The sequence below is a fragment of the Martes martes genome, assembly GCF_963455335.1.
Source record: "Martes martes genome assembly, chromosome: 16".
NCBI lineage: Eukaryota > Metazoa > Chordata > Mammalia > Carnivora > Mustelidae > Martes > Martes martes.
The window spans coordinates 52,957,165-52,981,263 of record NC_137904.1 but is presented as its reverse complement, the minus strand read 5'-3'; the positions used below and the strand labels follow the sequence as shown (position 1 = coordinate 52,981,263).

At 36.9% G+C, this 24,099-nt stretch overlaps 1 protein-coding gene across 1 annotated transcript in view; it reads right to left on the bottom strand.

Moving 5' to 3' along the window:
- CEP112 (centrosomal protein 112) overlaps positions 1 to 24,099 on the bottom strand; it is a 416,538-nt gene that overhangs the window by 241,560 nt on the left and 150,879 nt on the right. The window contains exon 18 of the mRNA XM_080825467.1: positions 3,791 to 3,926. Within this exon, the coding sequence (XP_080681593.1) occupies positions 3,791 to 3,926 (136 nt within the window). The remainder of the gene's footprint in view (positions 1 to 3,790; positions 3,927 to 24,099) is intronic.

The following is a 24,099-nucleotide window of genomic DNA, read 5'->3' as shown; positions in this document are numbered from 1 at the left end:
ACAACTGTTCCAATGGAGTAGGAATTTAATGTGTCGTATTTGAAGGGTAGAAAGTAGAAATATAAATGTTTTACAAACCATTATTTAGACCTCCTATTTGTTTGTTTTTTTGCCCTCTGATCTGTCAAAGATGAAGAAAAATTTATTAAAGCACTCTATGACTATTTAGGTAAATTTCTCCAAGTATTCCTAATAGTTTTTTCATATTTAAGTATTCTTTCCTTTAGCATGAAAAATTAATCCATTTGTCCAGTTTATTAACTTGTACTGATGGTGATTTATATGACGGTATTACATTCTTTTTTTTTCTGAATACAAGTGATATATTTTCATCATTTTCTAATATAAGTTTTGTGTAAACTAGTCATGTCTTTTATAAATAGCATATGCATGGATTTTAGTCAACTAATCAGTATCTTTTTTACTAAAAGAATTAACCTACTAATATTTATTATTATACTTATATGCTCTGTCTTATTTTGGACATTTTGTTCTGTTTCTTCTTCCCTTCCTTTGGCAGTATCTCAAGTTTTGCCTTATCTTCTCAAGATTTTTATGAGAATGTAACCCCTTTTAATTTTATTAATGCCTATGTTTCTACATTCCATGGCCAAGAGTTTTAGTATACTGCTCCTCTCACCCACTCCCTAACCATTTCTCCATTCTGATCTTTGTTAATGCACTCAAGAGAGTTAGATTTAAATTATTAAATTTATACTTTCTACTTTAAATACTTTCTTTTCTAAAAATCAATAAACATTAGCATTCTTTCTTATAATTGGATTTATAACAATTTGTTTAATTTGTTTCTACGCTGTTGGATTCCATTGTTACCTATTCATCCTTAAATATGATGGTTTAAGGATGTATGGGAAATCTTTTGCTTCATTTCTGGATTGGTTTATGAGTTCATACAATTTTTCTCCAGAAAAGAAACAAGCAGTATACATCATATGAGCTCTTACTAAGAATATGTTTTTCCGTTGATTTTGCAAGTGAAAAATTCTTTGGTTTTGTATAAAATTGGGTCACAACCTTCCTCCCTCAAAACTCTGAAATATTACTCCATTATTTTTCTAATTTCTTTGCCAGTTTCATCCCGCCTAGAAACTTGTGGGATTTTCATTTTTATTTTTGAGATTCAATTCTTTTTCCAGAATGTATCCAGGTTTCATTGCATTAATTTTACTTAAGATGTGTGGCCTCTTTCATGTAGGTCATGTCTTCTTATGAAGATAATACTTCTCTGCTTTTTTTCCCCCTAAATTCTACCCTAGATTATCTTCAGAAGTATGCTTTTATTCTGTGATTGCTGAATACAAATAAATGTCTTTTTCTTGTTTTACAGAATGTTCTCGTGAGTTCCCTGTTGTTTGTTTGTTTTATTCTCCCTCCTTACCCATGAATGCTGTGACCTGCTAATACTACATCATCAGCCCCAAGTGATGCATTCATTGAGCCAAAGGTAGCTGTTATGGTCTCAGCTTCTCACAGAAGTTGTACTGTCTTAGCATTTTCAAATGCCTCATTTTTAGCCCTCTTGAATCGATCTTTAAAACTTTTTTTTTTTTAAGATTTTATTTATTTATTTGACAGCCAGAGAGTAGGCAGGGAGGCAGGCAGAGAGAGAGAGAGGAGGAAGCAGGCTCCCCGCTGAGCAGAGAGCCTGATTCGGGGCTCGATCCCAGGACCCTGGGATCATGACCTGAGCCGACGGCAGAGGCTTTAACCCACTGAGCCACCCAGGAGCCCCAATCTTTAAAACTTTTTGCTGGAGGCCCCTTCCTTCCATATTTTCTGTATTCCTTAACCGTTAAGGGGATCAGAGTCTCCTATGCTGCTCCGCTGCATATTTGGACCAAATATACATTCTAGGGCCTGGGCCCTGATGCTAGCAGGATGCTGAAAGATGCACACCCATACCCCAGGGGCTGGTCTCCACCTCCTGGCACAAACACCCCACAGGAATCCAGCTTTTGCCCTAGGCAGTGGGTGGGAAAACTGAAGACTGGGATCTCAGAACCCCCCTCTCAAAATCCAGATTTAAACAACTCAATAGGAGTGGAAATCTGAATCAAGAAAATAACAAGAAAGCAAAGCTCCAAACTAGAAACTGTACAGGGCTCCGTCATAAAACCTTCCACACAGATGTTACTACCACCCGGTGTGTGCTTAGGGCTCCTGAGGAAGATAACTTTGGCTGAAAATGAGATCGCAGACAAGACTGCAATATTTTTTTGAATCAAGAAAACTCGAAAATAAACCAAACACCCTTGAATAAGAGAAGCTGATAAATGAAATGTGATATATTCATACAATAAAATATGTTCAGTGTGAAAAGGACTGCACTAAATCAACATGGATAGGGCATGGATATATAAAATAAAAGAGCAGCAGCCCTGCACCAAGCGGAAAATAAACTCCAAGCAGTCAGTTGAAAAAAAAATTAAATATAAAAGAGCAAATAAGGCATACATAAATCTACAGTTCTCACCTAACTTTTAAAAAAGAGATGCACAAAAATTATATATGCATGTAATATCTACATATGGAGAGAGCATATGCATGTAAGATACATGAACATTATATATACATACAAACCTATAAAAGAGACTGAAATAATACACACTAAATTAATGACAGTGGTTTTCTCCCAAGTGGAGAGAGAGTAATGTGATTAGATATGAGTAACAAAGCAAACTAAATTTCATCTGTAATGTTTCATTTGTAATGTTTTAGTTTAAATAAACAGACTGTTGACAACTGTTGAGTCTTCACGATGGGCACCTAGGTATTTGTTCCCTCTCTCCAAATCTTTTATTTTTCTCTCAAAACTCAAAAGCAGGGGCGCCCGGGTGGCTCAGTGGGTTAAATCCTTTGCCTTTGGCTCAGGTCGTGATCTCAGGGTCCTGGGATCGAGCCCTGCATCGCATCAGGCTCTGTGCTCAGCAGGGAGCCTGCTTTCCCCCCTCTCTCTGCCTGCCTCTCTGCCTACTTGTGATCTCTGTCTGTCAAATAAATAAATAAAATCTTAAAAAAAAAAAACAAACTCAGAAGCATACCCCTTGACTTGTATAAGAACCAGAGACAGTCTCTGTCCTCCTGAAATGCCAGTTGCAAACATGTTGCTGTAGCTGATCAATAAAACACTATTTATGGAACATAAACAAGCACAGACATGGGTAACGTGAGACCTTGCTCTACGGAAATGGCTCATGGAAATTTACTGATAGGCTGATCCACATTCCTAAAGCAAGACCCACTCTTGCCATTACTACATTTGTAGCTAGGACTTTAAAATGATGATGCTGGCATTGCTGGAAGGTGAATCAAGGAATTCTAAAGGAGGCGGGAGGACCCATCTCCCTGACTGCCCCGCTTCCGCTGGGTGTCTACCCTCCTCCCTCCACACACCACCACCAAGGAGTTGCTGATCAGTGCCCACTTGGTGGCCCAGGGGAGCCCAGAGCAGGCCTGCCAGCACTGCTGACTGTGGCCTCCTCCCTTGGCACACTCTGTGGGGAGCAGGACACTCAGGGTGCCGGCTGAGCCCTCCCCACCAGGGCCCTCCCGCTCAGCTGCCAGGGCCCACCGCGAGCTCCAGGGGAGATGGGCAGCCTCCTCTGCCTGGGCTAATTTCCCTTTTTCATTCTGAATCTCTGACCCAGTTGTATGGCTCATTTTGATACGACTTTTGTAAAGAGTAAATATGTTTCTGTCACAGAAAGATTAGAATGTACCTTCCCACGGAGAGTGACTTTGCAAACGGATGACCTAGCGGCCTCCTCACCTGCTCTTTCATTTCGGCGTAGACTTTCTCGGAGTTCAGTTCCACCTGCCGCTTGAACTCTTCCAGAGCGGCGTCTGCCTGCTGGGCCTGCAGCCTCTGAACTTCAGTCACCCGTGTCAGCTGTTCCTCTTTTTCCCTGGAAAAGTCCAGAGAAGCTTCACAGTTGAAATGTAAAATAAAAGGACGAGGCCTGAATGAAAGAGCAAGATTTAACCCTCTCTAAAATAACATTCAGATTTCAATTTTTTGATCCAAATTACATAAAACTTCCCTTTAAAAAGCTGACCATAAAATACTTTGCCTGCAGAAAAAGAGGCAGTGTTCCGATGACTACTTTCAAAGACTTCTTTCAAACTACTTTCAACGATTTCCCTAAAAATAAAACCACTTAAACCCATTTAACTCCATCAGCTGATGAATGGATAAATAAGACAATATAGTACAGTTGTACAATGGAGTATTATTCAGCCTTCAAAAACACTGAAGTTGTGACACATGCTCCAGCATGGGGAGCCTCAAACACACCACGCTAAGCAAAAGAAGCCAGATATAAGAGGCAACATACTGTATGATTCCGTTTATGTGAAATGCCGAGAACAAATAAATGCTTAGAGATGGGAAGTAGATCGGGGGTAGCCAGGGGCTGGGGTGGGGGGGGGTGTCAGGGGGGGTGGGAAGTGCATATTGCTAATGCATATAGAGTGCCCTTTCTGGTGATGAAAATGTTCTGGAATTACATAGTGGGGATGGCTGCACATCTTTGCGAATATACTAAAATCTGCTGAAATGTGTATTTTTAAAAAAGGATAAATTTTATAGCATGCAAATTATATCTCAATTAAAACAAAACACCACAACATACCATTAGAAATATGTCTAATATACATGTCTAGCAGCAGTTGACCTGCAGGGTGACAGAGGCAACAGAGCAGACTGACAGCCTGAGACTGTTTCACTGCTTTCTAGTAAACTTGCCTACTGATACCCATCTCATTTCTTTACATCTTGAACTCAAGTTATATGGTCAAAAGGGTTCAACAGAAGAGAAATCTTTATGTATTGATAGAAGGAAAAAATACAGGCTTGAGGTTATAAATGCATGAAAGTCAACCATGGCTAATACTGAGTTCTGCCTACATGCTGGGCAGTGTGCAAAGTATTTTAATACATCTTCTCTCCTTTACTCTCACGGCAAACTTATATAAGGGTATTATAATGCCCTAGTTTTACAGAGCAGGAAACTGGAGCTTAGAGAGTGGTCCCAAGGCAATACATTTAGTAGTAGATTTAAGCAGGCCTAGTCCCAGAAGTCTGATCCTAGAGCTCATGCTGTTGGCTACTAGGCTCCGCTGCTTTCCTGATTTTCCAGACACCATACTCTACGGTCTGAATGTGACCCCCTGAAGTGAGACTAGCGCTCTTCTAAAAGAGGTTCCAGGGGCACCCGGGTGGCTCAGTGGGTTAAAGCCTCTGACTTTGGCTTAGGTCATGATCCCAGTATCCTGGGATCGAGCCCGGCATTAGGATCTCTGCTCAGCAGGGAGCCTGCTTCTCCCTCTCTCTCTCTGCCTGCCTCTTTGCCTACTTGTGATCTCTGTCTGTCAAATAAATAAAAAAAAACTTTAAAAAAATAAAAATAAAATAAAATAAAAGAGGTTCCAGAGAGTTCCCATGCCCCACCCACCATGTGAGGACACAGTGAGAAGTCACCGGCTATGAACCAAGAAAAAGGTCTTCATCAGAACACAACCATGCTGATGCCTTGATCCTGGACTTCGCACCCTCCAGAACTATGAGAAATAAAGTTCTGTTGCTTATAAACTACCCAGTCATTGGTATTTTCTTACAGCATTTCGAACAGACTGACACATCATATGTAAGATTAACTTGGCTTGCCTTCCCTAAAGGCAAAAGTTTACACACATAGAAAACATTATCTGATGAACTATCATACCAAAGAATGCTGGGCGATGGGGTGATTTAATGCACACAAATCAAATTTTAGAGAAACATCATGATGGGAAGTTGGTAGTGCGGGGGGAGATGGGGATATTTCCCAAATAATGATGCTACTGTCTTTTTTAAGAGGTAGGCAAAAAGTAATTTGAGTTTTTTGGAATTACTCAGATTTGAGTTTAAAAACCCCTCTAAGACACTTAACAATTTCTAGGTTTTCTAATAAGAACACATATGTGATATAAAATACCATAATACCAAACTTTCTCCAAAAACACTGAAAATTTTCTCAAAGCTTGAATGCAAAAATAAGAAAAAGTGTCCTCTAGTTTCCTCTTCAGCAGGTTTCTCCTGGCTCTTGGTAAAGAAATGGGGCAATGAGCATTGAGTTTCCCCCGTTTGGGTTGGATCTGGAAGTAAGCAGCTCTCTGCGTACTCCACAGTATGAACATACTCCAAATCCACCTTCCCTTTATTTTTCATGATATACCATTTGTGTCAACGTCTTTGTACCCACCACAGATCCTTCTACTTGAAGATGACCCAATCAATACATCCCTGCGCTAAACAAAGCAGCTCTTCTGCGGAAACCCCGTTCTACACGTCTGTTTCACGGGCGGAGCCACCATTTTAATGAGCTAAGGGTTTCACACTCCACCCCAAGGTGTGGGGGCCCTCCAGGAGAGGGAAGCCGTTCTAGGTGGTGCTACAACGCCAGATGTAGCTCCTGTTGCTGCCTTTTACAGCAATGTGGTGCAGGCTTCTGGAACTTCTTTTAAAAGCTTTTCTTTAAGGGGCGCCTGGGTGGCTCAGGTCGTGATCCCAGGGTCCTGGGATCGAGCCCTGCATTGGACTCTCTGCTCAGCAGACAGCCTGCTTCCTCCTCTCTCTCTGCCTACTTGTGATCTCTTGTCTGTCAAATAAATAAATAAAATCTTAAAAAAAAAAAAACTTTTAAGTTTTTACTTCAGTTGCCTATTCAACAGGAACCTGAATACCTTGCCGCTCATTTTTCTTCCCCGTTGTTAAAATAAGATGTCTTTAATGTTAACTGGTTGCCGAATTCTAAGGCCTTAATGTTTCATTTCTATGTCATATGATGTTAATATTAGCTAGTAGACAACGGTGATTAGTAACTGAATGTTCAAGAGACATCACCACACGAAGGACTGAGCACTCTGATGGCAACAGGGAATTTGAATTTGGCCCAGTGCATTTTCATTCTTCTATCGCTCTGCCCAAGGAGCAGGAAGGCTTGACTAGGGTTTCCCATATACAAATACTGAATGTTTTGTTTAAATATTCAAATATTTATTAAAAATAAATATTCAAATATTTGAATACTAAAACAAATGAGAACAACATAAAGTCATATATGGTATACTGGGTACCATGTCCTAGACCTAGGTTGACAAATTTGATGGATATTTGCTGTAAACATTTTGTTACAAATGTTTAATGGACATTTTCTCTGGTGCAACAGACCCAGACGACTGAATGGGGCTGCCGAGAACTCTCTGTGAAAAGGATTCTGAGACCAGGCTCGGAGGAAACAGCTACTGTGATTGGTGAATAATGTTTCCTTGTAGGGGATTAGGGATAGAGGCAACCTGAAGGCTACTGCCATGCTACCCAGGGACCACAGTGACCACTTCATCCTCTGTTACTCTTTCATTTTTGAAGGCCTCCTAAAAGCACTTGAAAGGACTATTTCCTATCAGGAATACAATTTTCCAAAGGTTTACTTTGCTTGGCCAGTCTGTCCATAAATACAAAAGAAAAGTACATTGGACACTATCTGAAAACTTTAAAAATTTATTTATCATATAATTTAAAAATTATGTACCATTACTTACGCAAAAGAAAATTTTGCTAACACATTTTATAAAATATATGGCCCAGTGGTTGCGATATCCACTCTGTTCTATGAATGCTAAAAGTCAGTTGTTTTACATTTTTTGCCCTAATATTCACATGAACCATATAGTTAATATAAACACTTTCAATTTAATAGGGAAAATATTTTCTCTGTGAAATTTCATTCCTACCTACCAAATTCAGTCATTGACTTTATAACTAACTTATAGCTACATAAATCAAAGTCATAAACTTTACCTAAAATCAGGTATATATTATGACCATATTTAAGATATTGTTAAAACCTTGTGTAGTAATGCACATTGCGTTTAGTTGATAATTCCTATCATGATTTACAAATAGAAAACATTGTTGCATATTAAATAGCAAGCATGGGGAACTGGGGAAATCTCCCAGCTGGGTTCCAGTCCCACCACACCTGCTAGAAGTAAAGCTAAATATCAAAAAAGGCCTCACTCAGTGTAAATCACTGTTTGGTCCAGTTCAACATGACAAACACACTGAGCTCCACTGATATTTAGGAAGCTTCTCTCTTAATATAAATAAAATATCTGTGTTAATTTAAATAAAGGGATGATACTCATTTTAAAGAGGGATCCATCTTAATTTCTATCAAAGTAATGAAGTAGAAGTGAAAACGTTCAGCATTTAAAAAAAAGAAAGGTCTGCTTCTCACTAAGAACAGTATTCCTCATACCATGATTTCAGAGTATATCCTTTAAGAAGCAAAAAAAAAAAAAAAGACTTTGAAGATTGTTTCTTCCAGTAGAACTAGTTGTGGGGCCGAGTATAACTGCATCATTCAAATGCCTTAAAGCAGGGCCTCCATGAAGATAAAAAGGTGGGAAGAAAATTTGCTTTTCAGTTCTGATTTATTTATAAAATGCAGTAAATTTTCCTCGTCTGAGAACATAAAGCATAAAGAAGAAAGAAGCTGCATTCTTATACAACCACAAGCCAGCTCAGATTAAAGGATGTTCTGAAGTGCATGATTATTCCAAAAAGGCAATAAAATGTAGGAGACTAATAGACTACAATTTAGTATTTCTTGAGCTTTACAAGCTAACATTTGTATGTACAGGCCAACCTTAATTTGAAAATTTTCCCTTTGCACATTTCTGTACCAGCACTTTTGATAATGATGGCAGTGATCCAACATATATTTATAAGGCTTCATATTACAAGATACTTCATTTGTTGCCAGCGTGGCATCTCCACTGGAAACTCCAAGAAAAACAAAACAAAACAAAAAAAAACTTCAAACGTGTCTGAAAAACAGCTAGAGGAGTCTCCATTCCCTTTCCAGCTGGGCTGGAAAACAAGACTTTGGAGCAGCTCTGTCATCGACGTTCACGGCTGCTGATTGGTACTCAAGGTGATAAGAGTGAGTTAGTCAAAAACATGAAGGTACAATTGACTTAAAGGGCACTAAAAAGGGGCGCCTGGGTGGCTCCGTTGGTTAAGCAATTGCCTTTGGCTCAGGTCATGATCCTGGAGTCCCAGAATCGAGTCCCACATCGGGCTCCCTACTCAGTGGGGAGTCTGCTTCTCCTGCTGACCTCTCTCCTCTAATGCTCACTCTCTCATTCTCTCTCTCTCTCAAATAAATAAATAAAATCTTTTTTTTTTAAAAAAAGGCACTAAAAATAATACCTTTCACTATGCATGATAAATGAAGGAACTTCTTTGGTCTCTTCTTCACATGACTGCTAAGACTAGGGGTCTCTGCTAAATTCTTTTTTTTTTTTAACTTAATTTTTTTTTTCTTTTCAGTGTTCCAGAATTCACTGTCACTGCTAAATTCTTATTAAAAAATGGTAAACACTGTGAACAATGAAACATTTTATACTTCAAGAGTCAGAAAGAAGAGTAAAATGGAAAGTTGTATTCCTCTCCATATTGGAAAGATGACAATACTCCTCAATTGATCTACAGATTCAATACAATTCCAGTCAAAATCCCAGGTGAGATTTTGCAGAAATTGACAAGTGGGCCCTGAAATTCATATGGAAATGCAAGGTACACAGAATTGGCAAAACAATCTCAAAAAAAGAAGAACAAAGTTGGAGAACTCGCATTTCCTGATTTCAAAACTTATTACAAAGCTAGATTAATCAAAACAGCATGCTACTGGCATAAGAAAAGACATATAAATCAATGGAATAGAATTAAGATTCCAGAAATAAACCCTTACATTGATGATCAGTGAATTTTCAGCAAGGGGGCCAAGACAATTTGATGGAGAAAGAACAGTCTGTACAACAAATGGTACTGGGACAACCGGATGTCCATTTATCAAAAAGAATAAAGATGGATTCCTTCTTTACACAATACACACACAAAGTAACTCAATATAAACCACAGACCTAAATGTAAGAGCTAAAAATGCAAAGCTCTTAGAAGAAAACAGGAGTAAATTTGGATGACCTTGAGCTAAGCCAAGCCTTCGTAGATATAACACCAGAAGTATAAACAAAAAAATAAAATACAGATAAACAGCTTCAGCAAATTTAAAACTCTTGTGCTCCCAGGGATATCATCAAAAATGAAAAAGAAAATCCACAGAAAAGGAGAAAATACTTGCCAGTCATATATGTGAAGAGAGACCTGTATCAAGAATACATAAACAACACTTACCAATCAACAGTAAAAAAAAATACAGAACACAATTTAAAAAAAGGTGAAGAATCTGAATAGATGTTTCTCCAAAGAAGATACACAGTTGGCCATATGCACATGAAAGGTCACTCAACAGCAATAGTGATTCAAAAATTGCAATTCAAAACCACAATGAGATATCATTATACAACCTTTCATATGGCTGTAATCAAAAGACAGATAGGAACAAGTGTTTGTTTTGTTTTGTTCTGTTTTGCATTTACCTTGTGTGTGCTTTTTTTAAGCTTCTTGAATCCAAATAATTATCCCTTTCACAAAACTGGAAGATTCTGGCTATTATTTACTAAAATATTTTGCCTGTATTATTCTCTTCCCTCTGCTTCTGTGACTCAACTATGATTTATACATTGTGATTGTCCTACGAGTTCCTGCAGCTCATTTTTTTAGTATATTTTTCTTTTTCCTCAAATTGGCTGATTTCTATTGATTTATCTTCATGTTCATTGAATCTTCTTATTCTCCACCCTGTTGTTATAATCAGCCCACACTTTAAATCTCAAATGTTGTATTTTTTCAGTTTTTCTGTTGAGATTTCCCGGTTTCTCACTTGTTACTACCAATTTTTCTTAATATCTTTGAGTCCAACTATAATAGCTACTTAAAATTTTTTACCTGCTAAACCTAGCATCTAATTCATCCTGAGGTGGTCTCTGATGATTATTTTCTTAAGAATAAATAGTTTACCTATTTCTTATGTCGAGTAATTCTGGCTTCTATCTTTACGAGTGAGACATTGTAGAGACTGTGGATTCTGTTATTTTCCTCCAAATAATATTAACCGTATTAATAGTATTAATATAATTAATTTCAATTGTTTTCAGCAGGCAGTTAACTTGGCTGAATTCAAACCATAAGTTCTTGACATCATTATAGTTTTGTAACTATATTTTTAAATATATTTTGGACATATTTCTAAACCAATAAATGTAGCTTACCTACAAAAAAAAAAAACCCTATAAATTCTGTCTCCTCTGTAGGTGACAAAAGTTCATATATAAATTCTGCTCTTTTCATATTACCTGGGCTGCTTAGAATCCTCTCCAACTATGCATGTTTCAGAATCAATCAGAAACACGGACCAAGATTATACAAAGAATGTGGGCTTCCTGTCTCACTTGTTCACTTATTTCCTGGGTATTTCACCATCTTAGTTTACCAGTGGTTGCCTCATTCATTCGTCTGGTTCTTCAAGGACTAAGATCACAGGTATCTACCTAAATTCTAACTGTACCATATGGCACCAAATGTGGAGGAATAAATAATATAAAAATGGGAAATTTACCTTTCCTTCTTACAAGTATGTACTCCCAAACACTCTTTCTTTGTGTTTATTCATTCTCCTGGGCCATCAGGTAGCTGTATTTTATATTTTGTACAGAGCTTCTACTTGTGGGAGGATAAGTCTGATAGGAGCTTACTTGGCCATAGTATAAACTGGAACACTTCCCCCCTTCTTTGTTGTTTTGACTGGCAGATTACTATTCATTCTTTAGGGGGTTCAAATGCCAACTCTTTGAATAGAATTGCTAGCTACTTCTTTTGTCCTGTCCACACTTTCTAAATACTGCTACTGTATCATTTTTTTTTCTAGGAGGGTCATGGTTTTATTGCTGGGTTTCAGGGAAGGGGCCCAAGTCCCCCCAATCTCCTTCAGCTTTACCGCCATGTCCTCTGTGGTCTCCACCTTGATGCCAGCTGTATGCAGGGGTGGGTCCTCCACACTAACCATGGAGAGCTTGGAGGTCAGGTCCACACTCAGGTCTCCTGGTTTGATGCCCTCAATCATCTTGGCTTTCATGAGATTGGGCAATGTGGCACAGCGGGGTTCACTGAGCCACAGGTCAGCAGTCAACATGGCAGGCAGCTTCAGGCACAGGGTCTCTAGGTCCCCATCAATCTCCCACTCCACTTCCACCTGGTCTTTTCCAGTGTCACCTAGGAGGTGAATGGACCCTATGGCCAGTCTAGAAATCCAGCTGTCATCTACCCTGTGTGGGTACAGTCACAGCATTTTATATGTACCATTACAGTTGTTAATTTATGTATTTATCTGTTCTAGGATAATGAAATCTCTTTGAGGCTAGGGGAATGGAGGATGTGGGGACACAACCATGTCTTCCTCATATTTATAAACCATACACTGAACATACTACATGTATAGAATAATTCAATATTTGTTTCATAAATTCATATTATATCATCTAAATAGACCTAGAGCTAAACCATGGAATACAGCAAGTTCCTCAACCTCAGCACTACTGACATTTCTGATCAGATTAATTCTTTATCATGGGGAACTCTTCTATGCATTGCGATATGGTTAGCAGCATCCCCAGCCTCTGCTCACTAGATCCCAGTGACAATGTCCTACCCCCAATTCCGACAATCCCCAAATGTCTCCAGACATGCTAAATATGCCCTGGAGGGGGCAAAATCATGCCTGATCGAGAACAACTAGGCCAGAAAGTATGGTTCTTTATCAAATTCCACGGAGTGAAAGAAGCCTTAGGTATCATTTGGTTTCTGGGTGTTTGATTTTTAACCAAGGTTTAGGATACTGGTAATGGGGAATAACCCAAAAAAGCAATTACCATCCAACTTCTTAAGAGAATTCAATGCCATACAATGCTTATAAAATTATTATAACGGCTCCACCACCAGGAATTGTTTGTTCCTATACCATGTGCCTCGTAGGTTTTTTGACCTGGAGAGAAAAGACGCAAATAATCCTAAATTGATGACGACAGCAACGACGCTGATGATGATGATGATGATGACGACGACGACGACGATGACAACGACATGCTTGCATACCTCTTTACAGTTATGAGTTTTTGTATGTATTTTCCCAACTAGGTATATGTTTCTCTCTCCTTTTTAAAAGATTTTATTTATTAGAGAGAGAGTAAGAGAGTTGGGTGAGGGGCAGAGGGAGAGAGATAAGCAGACTCACCACTGAGTGTGGAGCCTGATATGGGCCTCAATCCCAGGGCCTGGGATCATGACCTGAGCTGAAATCAGACACTTACCCCACCCAAGTGCCCCTAGGTATATATTTCTAATGGAAAATTTTACTTCATTTTAATTTTTTAAAGATTTTCTTATTTATTTGTTTGAGAGAGAGAGAAAGCACAAGCAGGGGAAGCAGCAGGCAGAGGGAGAAGCAGGCTCCCTGCTGAGCAAGGAGCCTGATGCAGGACTCAGTCCCAGGACCCCAGGATCATGACCTGAGCTGAAGGCAGATGTTCAACTGACTGAGCCACCCAGGCACCCCTCTAATGGAAAATTTTAAAGAGTATTTGAGAGGATACAATTGTATGACCTGACGCTCCCACTTGTAACTGTTTGGTACTATGGCTCCTTCCTTGTGTACATTTCTCTTAAAAGTGATATTACATTTTTCTCTTAAAAGTGATATTACATCTGTTTGTATGAAAAACCCAGTAACCAAGAAAAATGACTGCATGTTCCTAACTATGACATAGTAAGGAAAATGCACAATGTTTTTACTTTTCAAAGTTCTATTCTAAGGTAGTTAAGATGAAATTTATATGAAAGCATTTTTATCACAAAATAAAAAAGATTACATGTCAAGCTCAAAAAAAAAAAACTAGTAAGAGACAAAACTGGTAACTATAATTAATTGAGAGTATACTCTGCATGGTAATTATACTTAACATATATAGATGATTCAGTGTCAAGGAAGGCATGTTCTGTAATTATCTAGTTGGACTAATGTCATGATTTGTTCCTTTAGTTTATCAAATGACCTTTGGAAGGTGACAGTAGAGAGTGAATTCAGATATGAAAGGAAGAGAAGTAGTTAAGTCTTAAAAAGGCAAACTCTGAAAGGCAAACTGAATGACATCCAAAAATATCAAGTGGAGGAAGAGACCATGTATAAATAAGAGAATGGGAGTAGCTAAAAAGTTCTTCTTGCACAGAAGGAAAGAGTGATTGTTGAGATTATCAGCATTATGGACACAACGTAGGACAGAGAGAGCTAATTCAGTATTGAAGTCCATGGAGCAATACACGAAAACAGCCTGGTGTAGCAGTTTCCCTCGGCTGTAACAAATTACCACACACTAAGTAGTCTAAAACAATAGGAATTTATTCCCTCTTCGTTCTGGAGGCCAAAAGTGTATAATCACGGAGTCAGCAGCACTGTACTTCCTCTGGAGGCTCTAGGGGAGAATCCATTTCCTGGCACTTGCAACTTCTGGAGCCTGCTGGCATCCTTGGCTTGCAACCACCATGTTTCTCCCTGATCCATCTTCACATCACCTTCTCCTCTACATCCCTTCTCCAGTTCTCTCTTAGAAAGATGCTCATGGTTGGCTTTAGGACACACCTGGACAATCTCCTCATCTCAAGATCTTTAACTCAGTTACTTCTGCAGAGATCCTTTTGTTAAATAAAAACATTCACAAGTTCTGAGGATTCAGACATGAACATATCTACTGGGGGCTACCGATCAGCCTGCTATACATGGGTTGATAAGGTATAGTCTACTTTCTGTTTTGGAGCTCTGATATTTAGCTCTAGATCAAAGTTCTGCTCATCTCTAGAACACAGAAGTCTTCACTTCAAATGCACTGTATCAAAGAGCCCATTTGAAGTAACGTCATCAAGATGGTGACATAAATCAGTCCAAACTTCAGTGCCCGTCACCGAGAGACCGACTAGCAACTATCCATAGACATGACACCATTGTAAAAATCCCAGACCCAAGGATATGAATGAAGCACCCCCATGGGCCACAGAGACTGAGAGGGGTCACATAAGACAGGTAAGAGGAGTGGCTGCACTCTGCATCACCATCCACTCAACCCAGGCCAGCATTACACTGCACCAACAGAGCACCCTGCTTTCTCCCGTAGAAAAAGGAGAGTCTAAGGTAGACATCCAGTTCCCCCAGTACAGCAGAACGCTTCCCAGAAATTTCACTACAGTAAACAAAACAGTATGGTACTGTTATTTAAAAAAACAAAAACACACCAATACAACAAATTGAAAGCCCAGAAACAAATCCACGCATATACAGTCAGCTAATATTTGACAAGAAAGCCAAGCCTATTCAATGGGGAAGTGATAGTCTCTTCAATATATGGTGTTGGGAAAAATGGATATTCATATGCAAAAGAACAAAACTGGGCCTCTATCTCACACTCACAAAAATTAACTCAAAAGGATTCAAGACTTAATTGTTAGGTCTGAATCTATAAAACTCCTAGAAGAAAACAGGATAAAAGCTCCTTGACATTGGTTTTAGCAATGACTTCATGAATATGACACCAAAAGTATAAGCACAAAAACAAAAAGAAACAAATGAGACTACATCAAACTGAAAATCTTCCGTACAGGAAAAAAAAAAATCAAGAAAATGTAAAGGCCTACAGAATAGGAGAAAATATTTCAAAACACATGCTGTTATGGGTTAATATCCAAAATATACATATAAAGAACTCAATATAACTCAAGAGAAAAAAAAAAAAAAGCCCAAATAATCCTTTCAAAAATGGGCAGAAGAACAGAATAGACAATTTTCCAAAGAAAATATTCAAATAGCTGACAGATAAATGAAAAAGTGCTCAACATCACCCCTCCTCAGGGAAATGAAAATGAAAACCATAATGAGATATCATTTCAAACCTGTTAGAACGGCCGTAATCAAAAAGACAAGAGATAACAAGTATTGGTGAAGATGTAGTGAAAAGAGAACCCTTGTGCCCTGTGCATAGGAATGTAAATTGGTACAGCCACCATGGAAGAGTATGGAGGTTCCTTAAGAGATTAAAAACAGGAGACAATAGCCCTCAAATGTAATCACAAGGTCCTTATAAGACCAAGGTCAAAGGAGAGACAAGGCATGAGAGACAAGTATGAGAGAAGCAGCTGCAGAGAAAAGACAATGTGATTCAGGCTCCCAAACCAAGGAATGAAGGCAGCGTCCAAAAGACGGACAAGGCAAGGAACAGATTCTTCCCTAAAATTTCCCAGCAAAAACCAGTCCTAACAAACCTTGATCTTGGGCCCTAAGTTTTATTCTGGGCTTCTAATCTCCCAAACTATAAAATAATACATTGAACTGTCTTAAGATACTATGTTTGTGGTACAGCAGTGAAAGGAAACAGTAAACACCTAATAAAACTAGTATATATTCAAACCTTAGAACACATCAAGGGATCTCTGAGGTACCATATAGTACCTCAGAGATTATATATATATATATATATATATATATATATAACTGCCTTAACAATGCTGTGTGAACAAAAAAATAAGTAGGGAATTCAACAAATTTAAAAGTTAAATCAGGCAAAGAAAAAAATCCATAGGTTAAATTTGCTATAGTCTTTGAGCATTTAAAGTTTTCATCTTTGCTCTGATACTTAACTTTTTCTGGGTAATGTCACCAGGTTTAAAAAAAAAAAAACAACACCACCACTAAAAAGCCAAATTGTTTCTTCCTAAAGAGCATATTTACATTGAATAGCGGCAATTCTGAATGAGATAGGACCCAGGGTAAAACTGTCCAAAGACTGTCCAGTTTGTTTTGATTTTCCCCTTAACCAAGATGCATCTGCCCAAACATGTAAACTCTCAGTGTGGTTAAGTGCAGGGAATCAGTATGGTTAGGAACTAAAATTTCTGGAGATCAGTGAATGACTGCTACGGCTTGCAAAAGGAAGAAGTGACCAAGGTTTTTCAAAAGTAAGTTCCTAAGACTAGAAGTTGGCATAGAAAAGAAGTGTGCAATGGATAATGAGGAACGAGGTACTGCTGAAAACTCCAGGGCACCCCAGGGATTATGAAAGACCAAAGAAGAATGCCAATGCACAGCTAAGGTGAGTTTGTATGGAGAAGTTTTAAGGCCCTACAAGGAAATGAGGCTGCCAAGCATTTCTGTACTCCTCATATTAAAAGACATGTATCACAATTTTGAAACTTAGTGTGGGTGTCCAACTCAAAACACACAAGGACAGGGGCACCTCGCTGGCTTAGTCAGTAGATAGAGGAGGTGACTCTTGATTTCAGGGTTGTGAGTTTGAACCCCATGTTGGGTGTAGAGATCACAAATAAAATAAAATAAAATAAAATCTTTAAAAATATATTAGCCAAAAACACAAGGATAGTGCTCACTTTGACAGCGGATATACTAGAACTGGAACAATACAGAGAAGATTAGCATGACCCCTGCATAAGGATGACACACAAAATACACAAGGACAAAGTGCTTTCCTGAATCACAGAGTAGGCTGTGTAGAAGATAATTATATAATCACTGAAGCCTAAAACCAAATCTAAATATATTTCTAAGGATAACAAAATGATGTTTAAAATGTCCATAGCAAAACTGAGAAGATTGTTTTACATTCTTCTTCCTCCTAAAAGAACATAATATTTTGAGTTTACAACAGAGTCATCCAACCTTTAATTAACTCATTCATCAAAAGTTGGTTAAGACCTACGACGTGTTAATCACTAACTTACATTAAGGAACAAGCTATATGACAAACCTTCTTTAAGAAGATGCCACCAGGTAAAGGAAAAAAATATATAAGTTCCAAATATTGTAACAGAGGTTTAAACACAGGGTCTTGAAAAACAGAAGGAGAGGGTTCAGAGAGATTTCATTCCATCCAGTCAATGAAAAAGATGGATCTATAGGAAAGAGATCTCTACTGCAGGAATCTCCATCCTATTATAGTGAATCAGAACAACCTTCTTAGAAGGCCCTCAGGGGCAAATGGGCTTACATACAGCAACAGTAAACGGAGAAGAAAGAAAGCCAGCAGTTCCCACCATCATCCTGCTCAAATAGGGCAGCACTGATAGAATCATGGGCAAACACACAATAAGACTCAATGAAACTATAATGTTCCAGTGTTAACCCAGCTAAAGATTCTTCTCTTGATACCAAGGGAAACACTCCAAAAGGGCATGGTACAATACGAAGAAATGCAATGAACTCTCTTCTGACAAGGACCTTGTATTGTCAATGACTTAGGCTTTCCCAGCAGGCTGTGCCCCCAGAGCCAGACTCCAGTCTTGAAGAACCATGATTGGTTTTGAAGCATGTTACCTATGAATAAGAAAGAGGAATCTTCTTCAGCTATCCAAAAATCTCCTGAAAACATAAGGATTTCAGCTAGAAGATACATAAATTCCTTGAAGTCAATGATCATGACTCAAAAGAACTAATCCTGGCATCAACCTCCTACCCTACGTTTTCAGCAAGGTAGCTGTGTTCTAGGAGCTGAGGCAAGGGTCCTGGCAGCAAATTTTGAGACCTACTCTGTCAGATACCTGCAGAAGACCCAGAAGAAGTATAAAAATGGACCCAATCTTGAAGAAACTATAGTCTGATTATGGGGGAAAACACAAGGAAAAAAATCAAGTAGTACTGTAATATTATATATAATATATATTCTAAATGCCGTGGGACCATGACAAATGGAAAGAGTTAGGAGAATCTGTATAAGAAACCAGCCCAGAAGATCAGAAGATTTGTGTGTGAAGTATAAAATAATGTAGGTAAATGTGATGACATGTTTACACAGTTTAAAGTTTTCTGTATTAATTTTGTGCTAAACTAATTTCTCTCTATAATATAGGCCTATAAAAAAATTAAAAGACCTCTATCCCAGGGAACAGAAGAGCAACTGAAATCTTCATGGTAAAAGAAGAAAACCTTGAGAAAATGATTCTTAAACATAAATAGCTACAGTGGATAGTGAAGCAAAATTCCTTTAAAATCTTAGACTTCAAAAAAAATCCCAAATCTAATGTTTTCTTTTATGTTTCTTATATTTAAGAAAGTACTGATTAAAAGTTCCATATATAAATTATTCATCATACATGCAAAGCTACATACATATCCACCAATATAGCTTACTTTACAGGCAGTCGTTTATCAGTAAATAATGAGAGACACGTTCATCCTATAAAACGACAAAGCCTAAATACATTGAAATAGGTACAGGACCACTTCCTGTTACTCAGGAGAGGAAAAAAGGCAATGTGAAGTCATTCAAGCAGAATAATAAGTAAACCAAAGCCAGATCAAAGGAATACAGAAGAAAGGCTGAAACATGAAGCTGAAATATTTATTTCCTTCAAAACATCATCCATGCCTTGTCCCTGGGCAGTTCAACATTTCAAAGTAGGTGGAAAATATTCTCACTTAGATTCATCACTATGCACAAGTAGATCAAATTTTAAATAGGCACATTTTCTCTTTATTTACCAAACATAAATGTAATATTTATCATTGGGAGTTTTTTTGCTTATCAGAAATGATTTCTAAATTGTGTAAAATAATTATAAAGTCATAATAGACACTTTTCAGTACTTCCAATGGATGAAGCTGCTACAAATGATAACATTCATGGTGTTAGCATAATTTTTAATGTCTTCACAAATGATGAAACAAAGGGAACATTTATTGAATGTTCACTATGCTCATTGGTTTGGGGTAGTTTGTGAACTATTTCATTTCATTTTTAAACCGATAAGAAATTTATCACTTACTTTTTTCCACCAGTGAATATAAGGAAGTTTAGAAGAGTTAAGTGATTTGCCCAAGTATTTACAGAATCAATGGCAGAATGAGAAATTAAAGCAGCCCATCTGACTTCAAAGTCCAAAGTCATTCTACTACATCATGCTATTTCTTTAAATCCCTGATGCTAATTGGTTGAACTTACAAGTAGGTGCTTACTTATTATAATTTACCCTCACATAACATATTTGCATATCAAACCACTTCCAGAACATTTGAAAGCTAAAATATTTATCAAGTATTTATTTAACACCTATCGTATGCCAGAATCTGTGCTTGGTGTTGAAAATACAAAAATAATCAACACACTGTCCCTGCATCCAATATAGAGAAGAAGACAAACTCTATACTATTTTCGGTATGATAAAAGCTACACAATAATATGAACACAATAATATGAGCAAATAAGAACTGGAGGAATTCATTGTGCCTAGGGTAAAACAGAAAAGCTTCATAAAGGGCAGGTCATTTGGTAAGATCATCCCAAAGAATGCTGAAGAGGTGTAACATATACATATATATGTTTTTAAACTGTGTATCAAAATGTGTATGTATTTGTAAAATACATATTTTTATTTGATATTTGTACAATATCTTTTATTTTCCTCCTTGCCATCATATTTTCCATAAAAAGAGCAAATCTCCATCAGGAGATTCTTATTTATTTCAAGGGAAAGATGAACACGGTAGAGGTAAGAGATTTCTAAATATAAGTTTTTGTTTCAGATATAATAAAATATGCAACCATTTTTGCTGATTATAAAAAGCACACACTCTTATCAATAAGTATATAAAAGTGTATTAGCTGGATTTATGTTAGTTTTAAGAAATCAATCTTTATTTGTAAACAAAAATCACCCATGTTTCACTCACCATTTCTCCCTACCTCATACTACACTCTTCCAAAGGCTCCAGTGGTTATCTTATATGTGATTAGCAATAAGTTCAGTCACTGTTAATCTGCTACCATGTAGTATTTATTAATTCATTTACCATTAATGTGGTAAGCTCCCATTATGTACCTGGCAACTTGCTAGATGTTAAAATAACACCAGTGAACCAACCACACCCAGTTCCTGTGCTAAGGGAGCTTTCAGTCTAGCAAAGAGAAAAAGACACTGAATTAATACAAATGAGAACAATGAGAATTCCATTCAATGACCAAAAAAGAAATACAGAGTATTAAGGTTTATACAACAGGGTGAAAAACCTTAACTAGGAATTAGGATGAAAGAAAGTAATGTTAAAGTTAACTGAATTCGTATGTTGATTATACTTCAACAGAAAATCATTTTTTAATGAAAAAAAGAAACTTAACTGAAGGGTGAAGAGGACTGGATCCTCTTACTGTAAGGGTATTCCAGCACAAAGGATAATAGAGAAGCTGCAAGACTGGCTAAATCAGGGAAGAGAACAGGGGCCAAGATGACAATGCAGGGAACAGAGAAAAAAGGGCCTGTGATAAAGAGCCTGTCATACTGAAATTCTAGAGACAGAACTTTCATAGCTTTGTAGAAAAACTACATTGTATGAAATGAAAAGCATAATGGATGGGATTACAGGCATTGCTGAAGAAAAGGTTCGTGAACTTGAAGACTTAGCAGTGAAAACTAACCAAAACAAAGCACAGAATGAAAAACAGAATAATAAAGAACAAAAGCATTGGTGACAACTGTCAGCAACCTAATATTCATATATTTAGAGTTACCCTTAAAGGAAAAGAGAAATAGGGGACAGAAAAATATTAGAAGAAATGATGGACAAAAGCTTTCCAAATTTAATTAAAGTTATAAATCTACAGATCCAAGAACTCCAAGAACCCCAAGCATAAGACAAATAAAACTACATGAAAGCACAACATAATCGATTTGCCCCAAAATCAGTGACCAAAAAAAAAAAAAAAAAGAATCTTGAAAACAGCTGGAAAAAAGACATGTTCCAGAGGAACAGAAGTAAGGAGAGCAGCAGATTCCTGGCAGAAGCAAGGCAAGCAAGAAGACAATGAGGTGACATCTTCATGAAGGCAAGAACAATTCAGTATTAGATGATCTAATAATACATTTAATAATGATTAGATTCCTAATCCCAAAATGACCAACAAAATTGATAATCCCCCAGCCAGACTGATTGGGAAAGAAAGACAATACAAATCAACATTACAAATGAGAGAGGTTCTGCACTGCAGGGTCTACACATATTAAAAGGACAAGAAGGCATATTATGAAAGAAAGAGAAAAGAGAAGTTTAATCCATACTTCGCAGCACATACAAAATTAACTTAAAAAAATGGATCACAATCCCAAATGTAAAACCTGGAACTATAAGCTTCCAAAAGAAAACCTTTGTGATCTGGGATTAGGAAAAGACTTCTTAGATGTGATCCCAAAAGCACAATCTGTGAAAGAACAAACAAATACCCTGGACTTCATCAAAATTAAAAACACCACTTCCTTGAAATAAACCATTAAAAGAATGACAAGGAGAGCCACACACTGGAAGAAAAACATTGGCAAATCATGTATCTATTAAAGGACTTTTATCCAATATAGACAAAGAATTTTCAAGACTCAATAATAAGAAAACAACCAACCCAGTTAAAAAAAAAAAAAAAAAGAGAGGCTAAAGATTTGAACAGACAGTTGCCAAAGTAGATATACTTATGGCAAAAAAAGGACACGGAGAGTTTTTCAACATTGGTCACTAGGGAAATGCAAATTAAAACCACAATGAAGTGCTTGGACAAGCCTGTTGGAATTGTGAAAATAGCAACACTGACCATATCAAGTGTTGGCAAGGATGGGGAGGAAGAAGAACTTTCACATACTGCTGGAGGGAATGTAAAATAGTACAAACCACTCTGGACAATAGTTTGGCAGCTTCTTAAAGAGTTAAACATACACCTCCCACTTGATCCAGACATTTGACTTCCAGGTTTTTAGTCAAAAGAACAAAAAGAAAATGTCCACACAAAAACTAATGTTTATAGAAGCTTTATCTATAATAGCCCCAAATGTCCATCAATAGATATATGGGTCAACAAAATATGGTATATCCACAGAATGGAATAATACTCAAAAATAAAAAGGACTGAACTATTGGTATTCAGTAAAACATTGAAGCACCTCAAAATCATCATGCCAAGGGAAAGAAGAAAGACCAAAAAGTACATATTGCATATGCTTCCATTTGTTTAAAATTCTAGAGATTAAAGTATAGTGACGAAAGGAGATTAGTGCCTGCCTGCATAAGGAGAAGTCAGAGAAAAGTGGGCAGGAGAGATTTCATAGCAGCATAAGGAATCTTTTGGGAATAACTAATGCTCACATAGACATATTTTTTGTGTTGGCTGTTTCACAAGTGTATAGGGTATGTCAGAATGTGAAACTATACTTTGTGTGAAATGTATTATATTTCAACTATAATTCAATAAAGCTATTAAAATAGCCCTAAAATATATTAAAATATATTTAACCTCACTTATTATAAGAGAACTGCAAGTTAAAACTATATTGAGATACTATTTATCACCTATCATCTATCAGACAAAAAAACTAAAAAATATATTCTGTTTGGGAGGTTAAAAATCATTTTAATATGCAGCCAGTAGAAATTCAATATGTGAATTTATAGATATATATATTTATATATTATTTATAGTATTATATATATTTATAGATATACATATTTATATATCTATAAATATATATATCTATATATCTATAAATATATCTATAAATATAAATATATCTATAAATCTATAAATATATATTATATATTTATATTCTATATATAAATAAATATGTATCTTTATTTATATATATAAATATGTATATTTATTTATATATAGAATATAAATATATATAATACTATATATATCTATATATGGATATATATACTATATATAATATATATAAATATATAAATTTGGCAATATAAAACACAACTACATATATGTTAATTTTTTGACCAGATAATACAAAATACATGTCCTAGTAGGTTATTCGTTATAGCATCAACTGTAATTACAAATGCTGAACCAATCTGAATGCCCATAGGTAGGACAGCTGTTGCATAAATTGTGGTTTATCCACACAATAGCATACTATGCTGATGTATGAATGCCCTCTAATTTATAACAAATGGAAAAAGCAAAGTGTAAGAAAATATATATAAACTGCTCATCTGTGTAAAAACAAACACAGAAAAGATCTGTCAAAGACTGACAAAT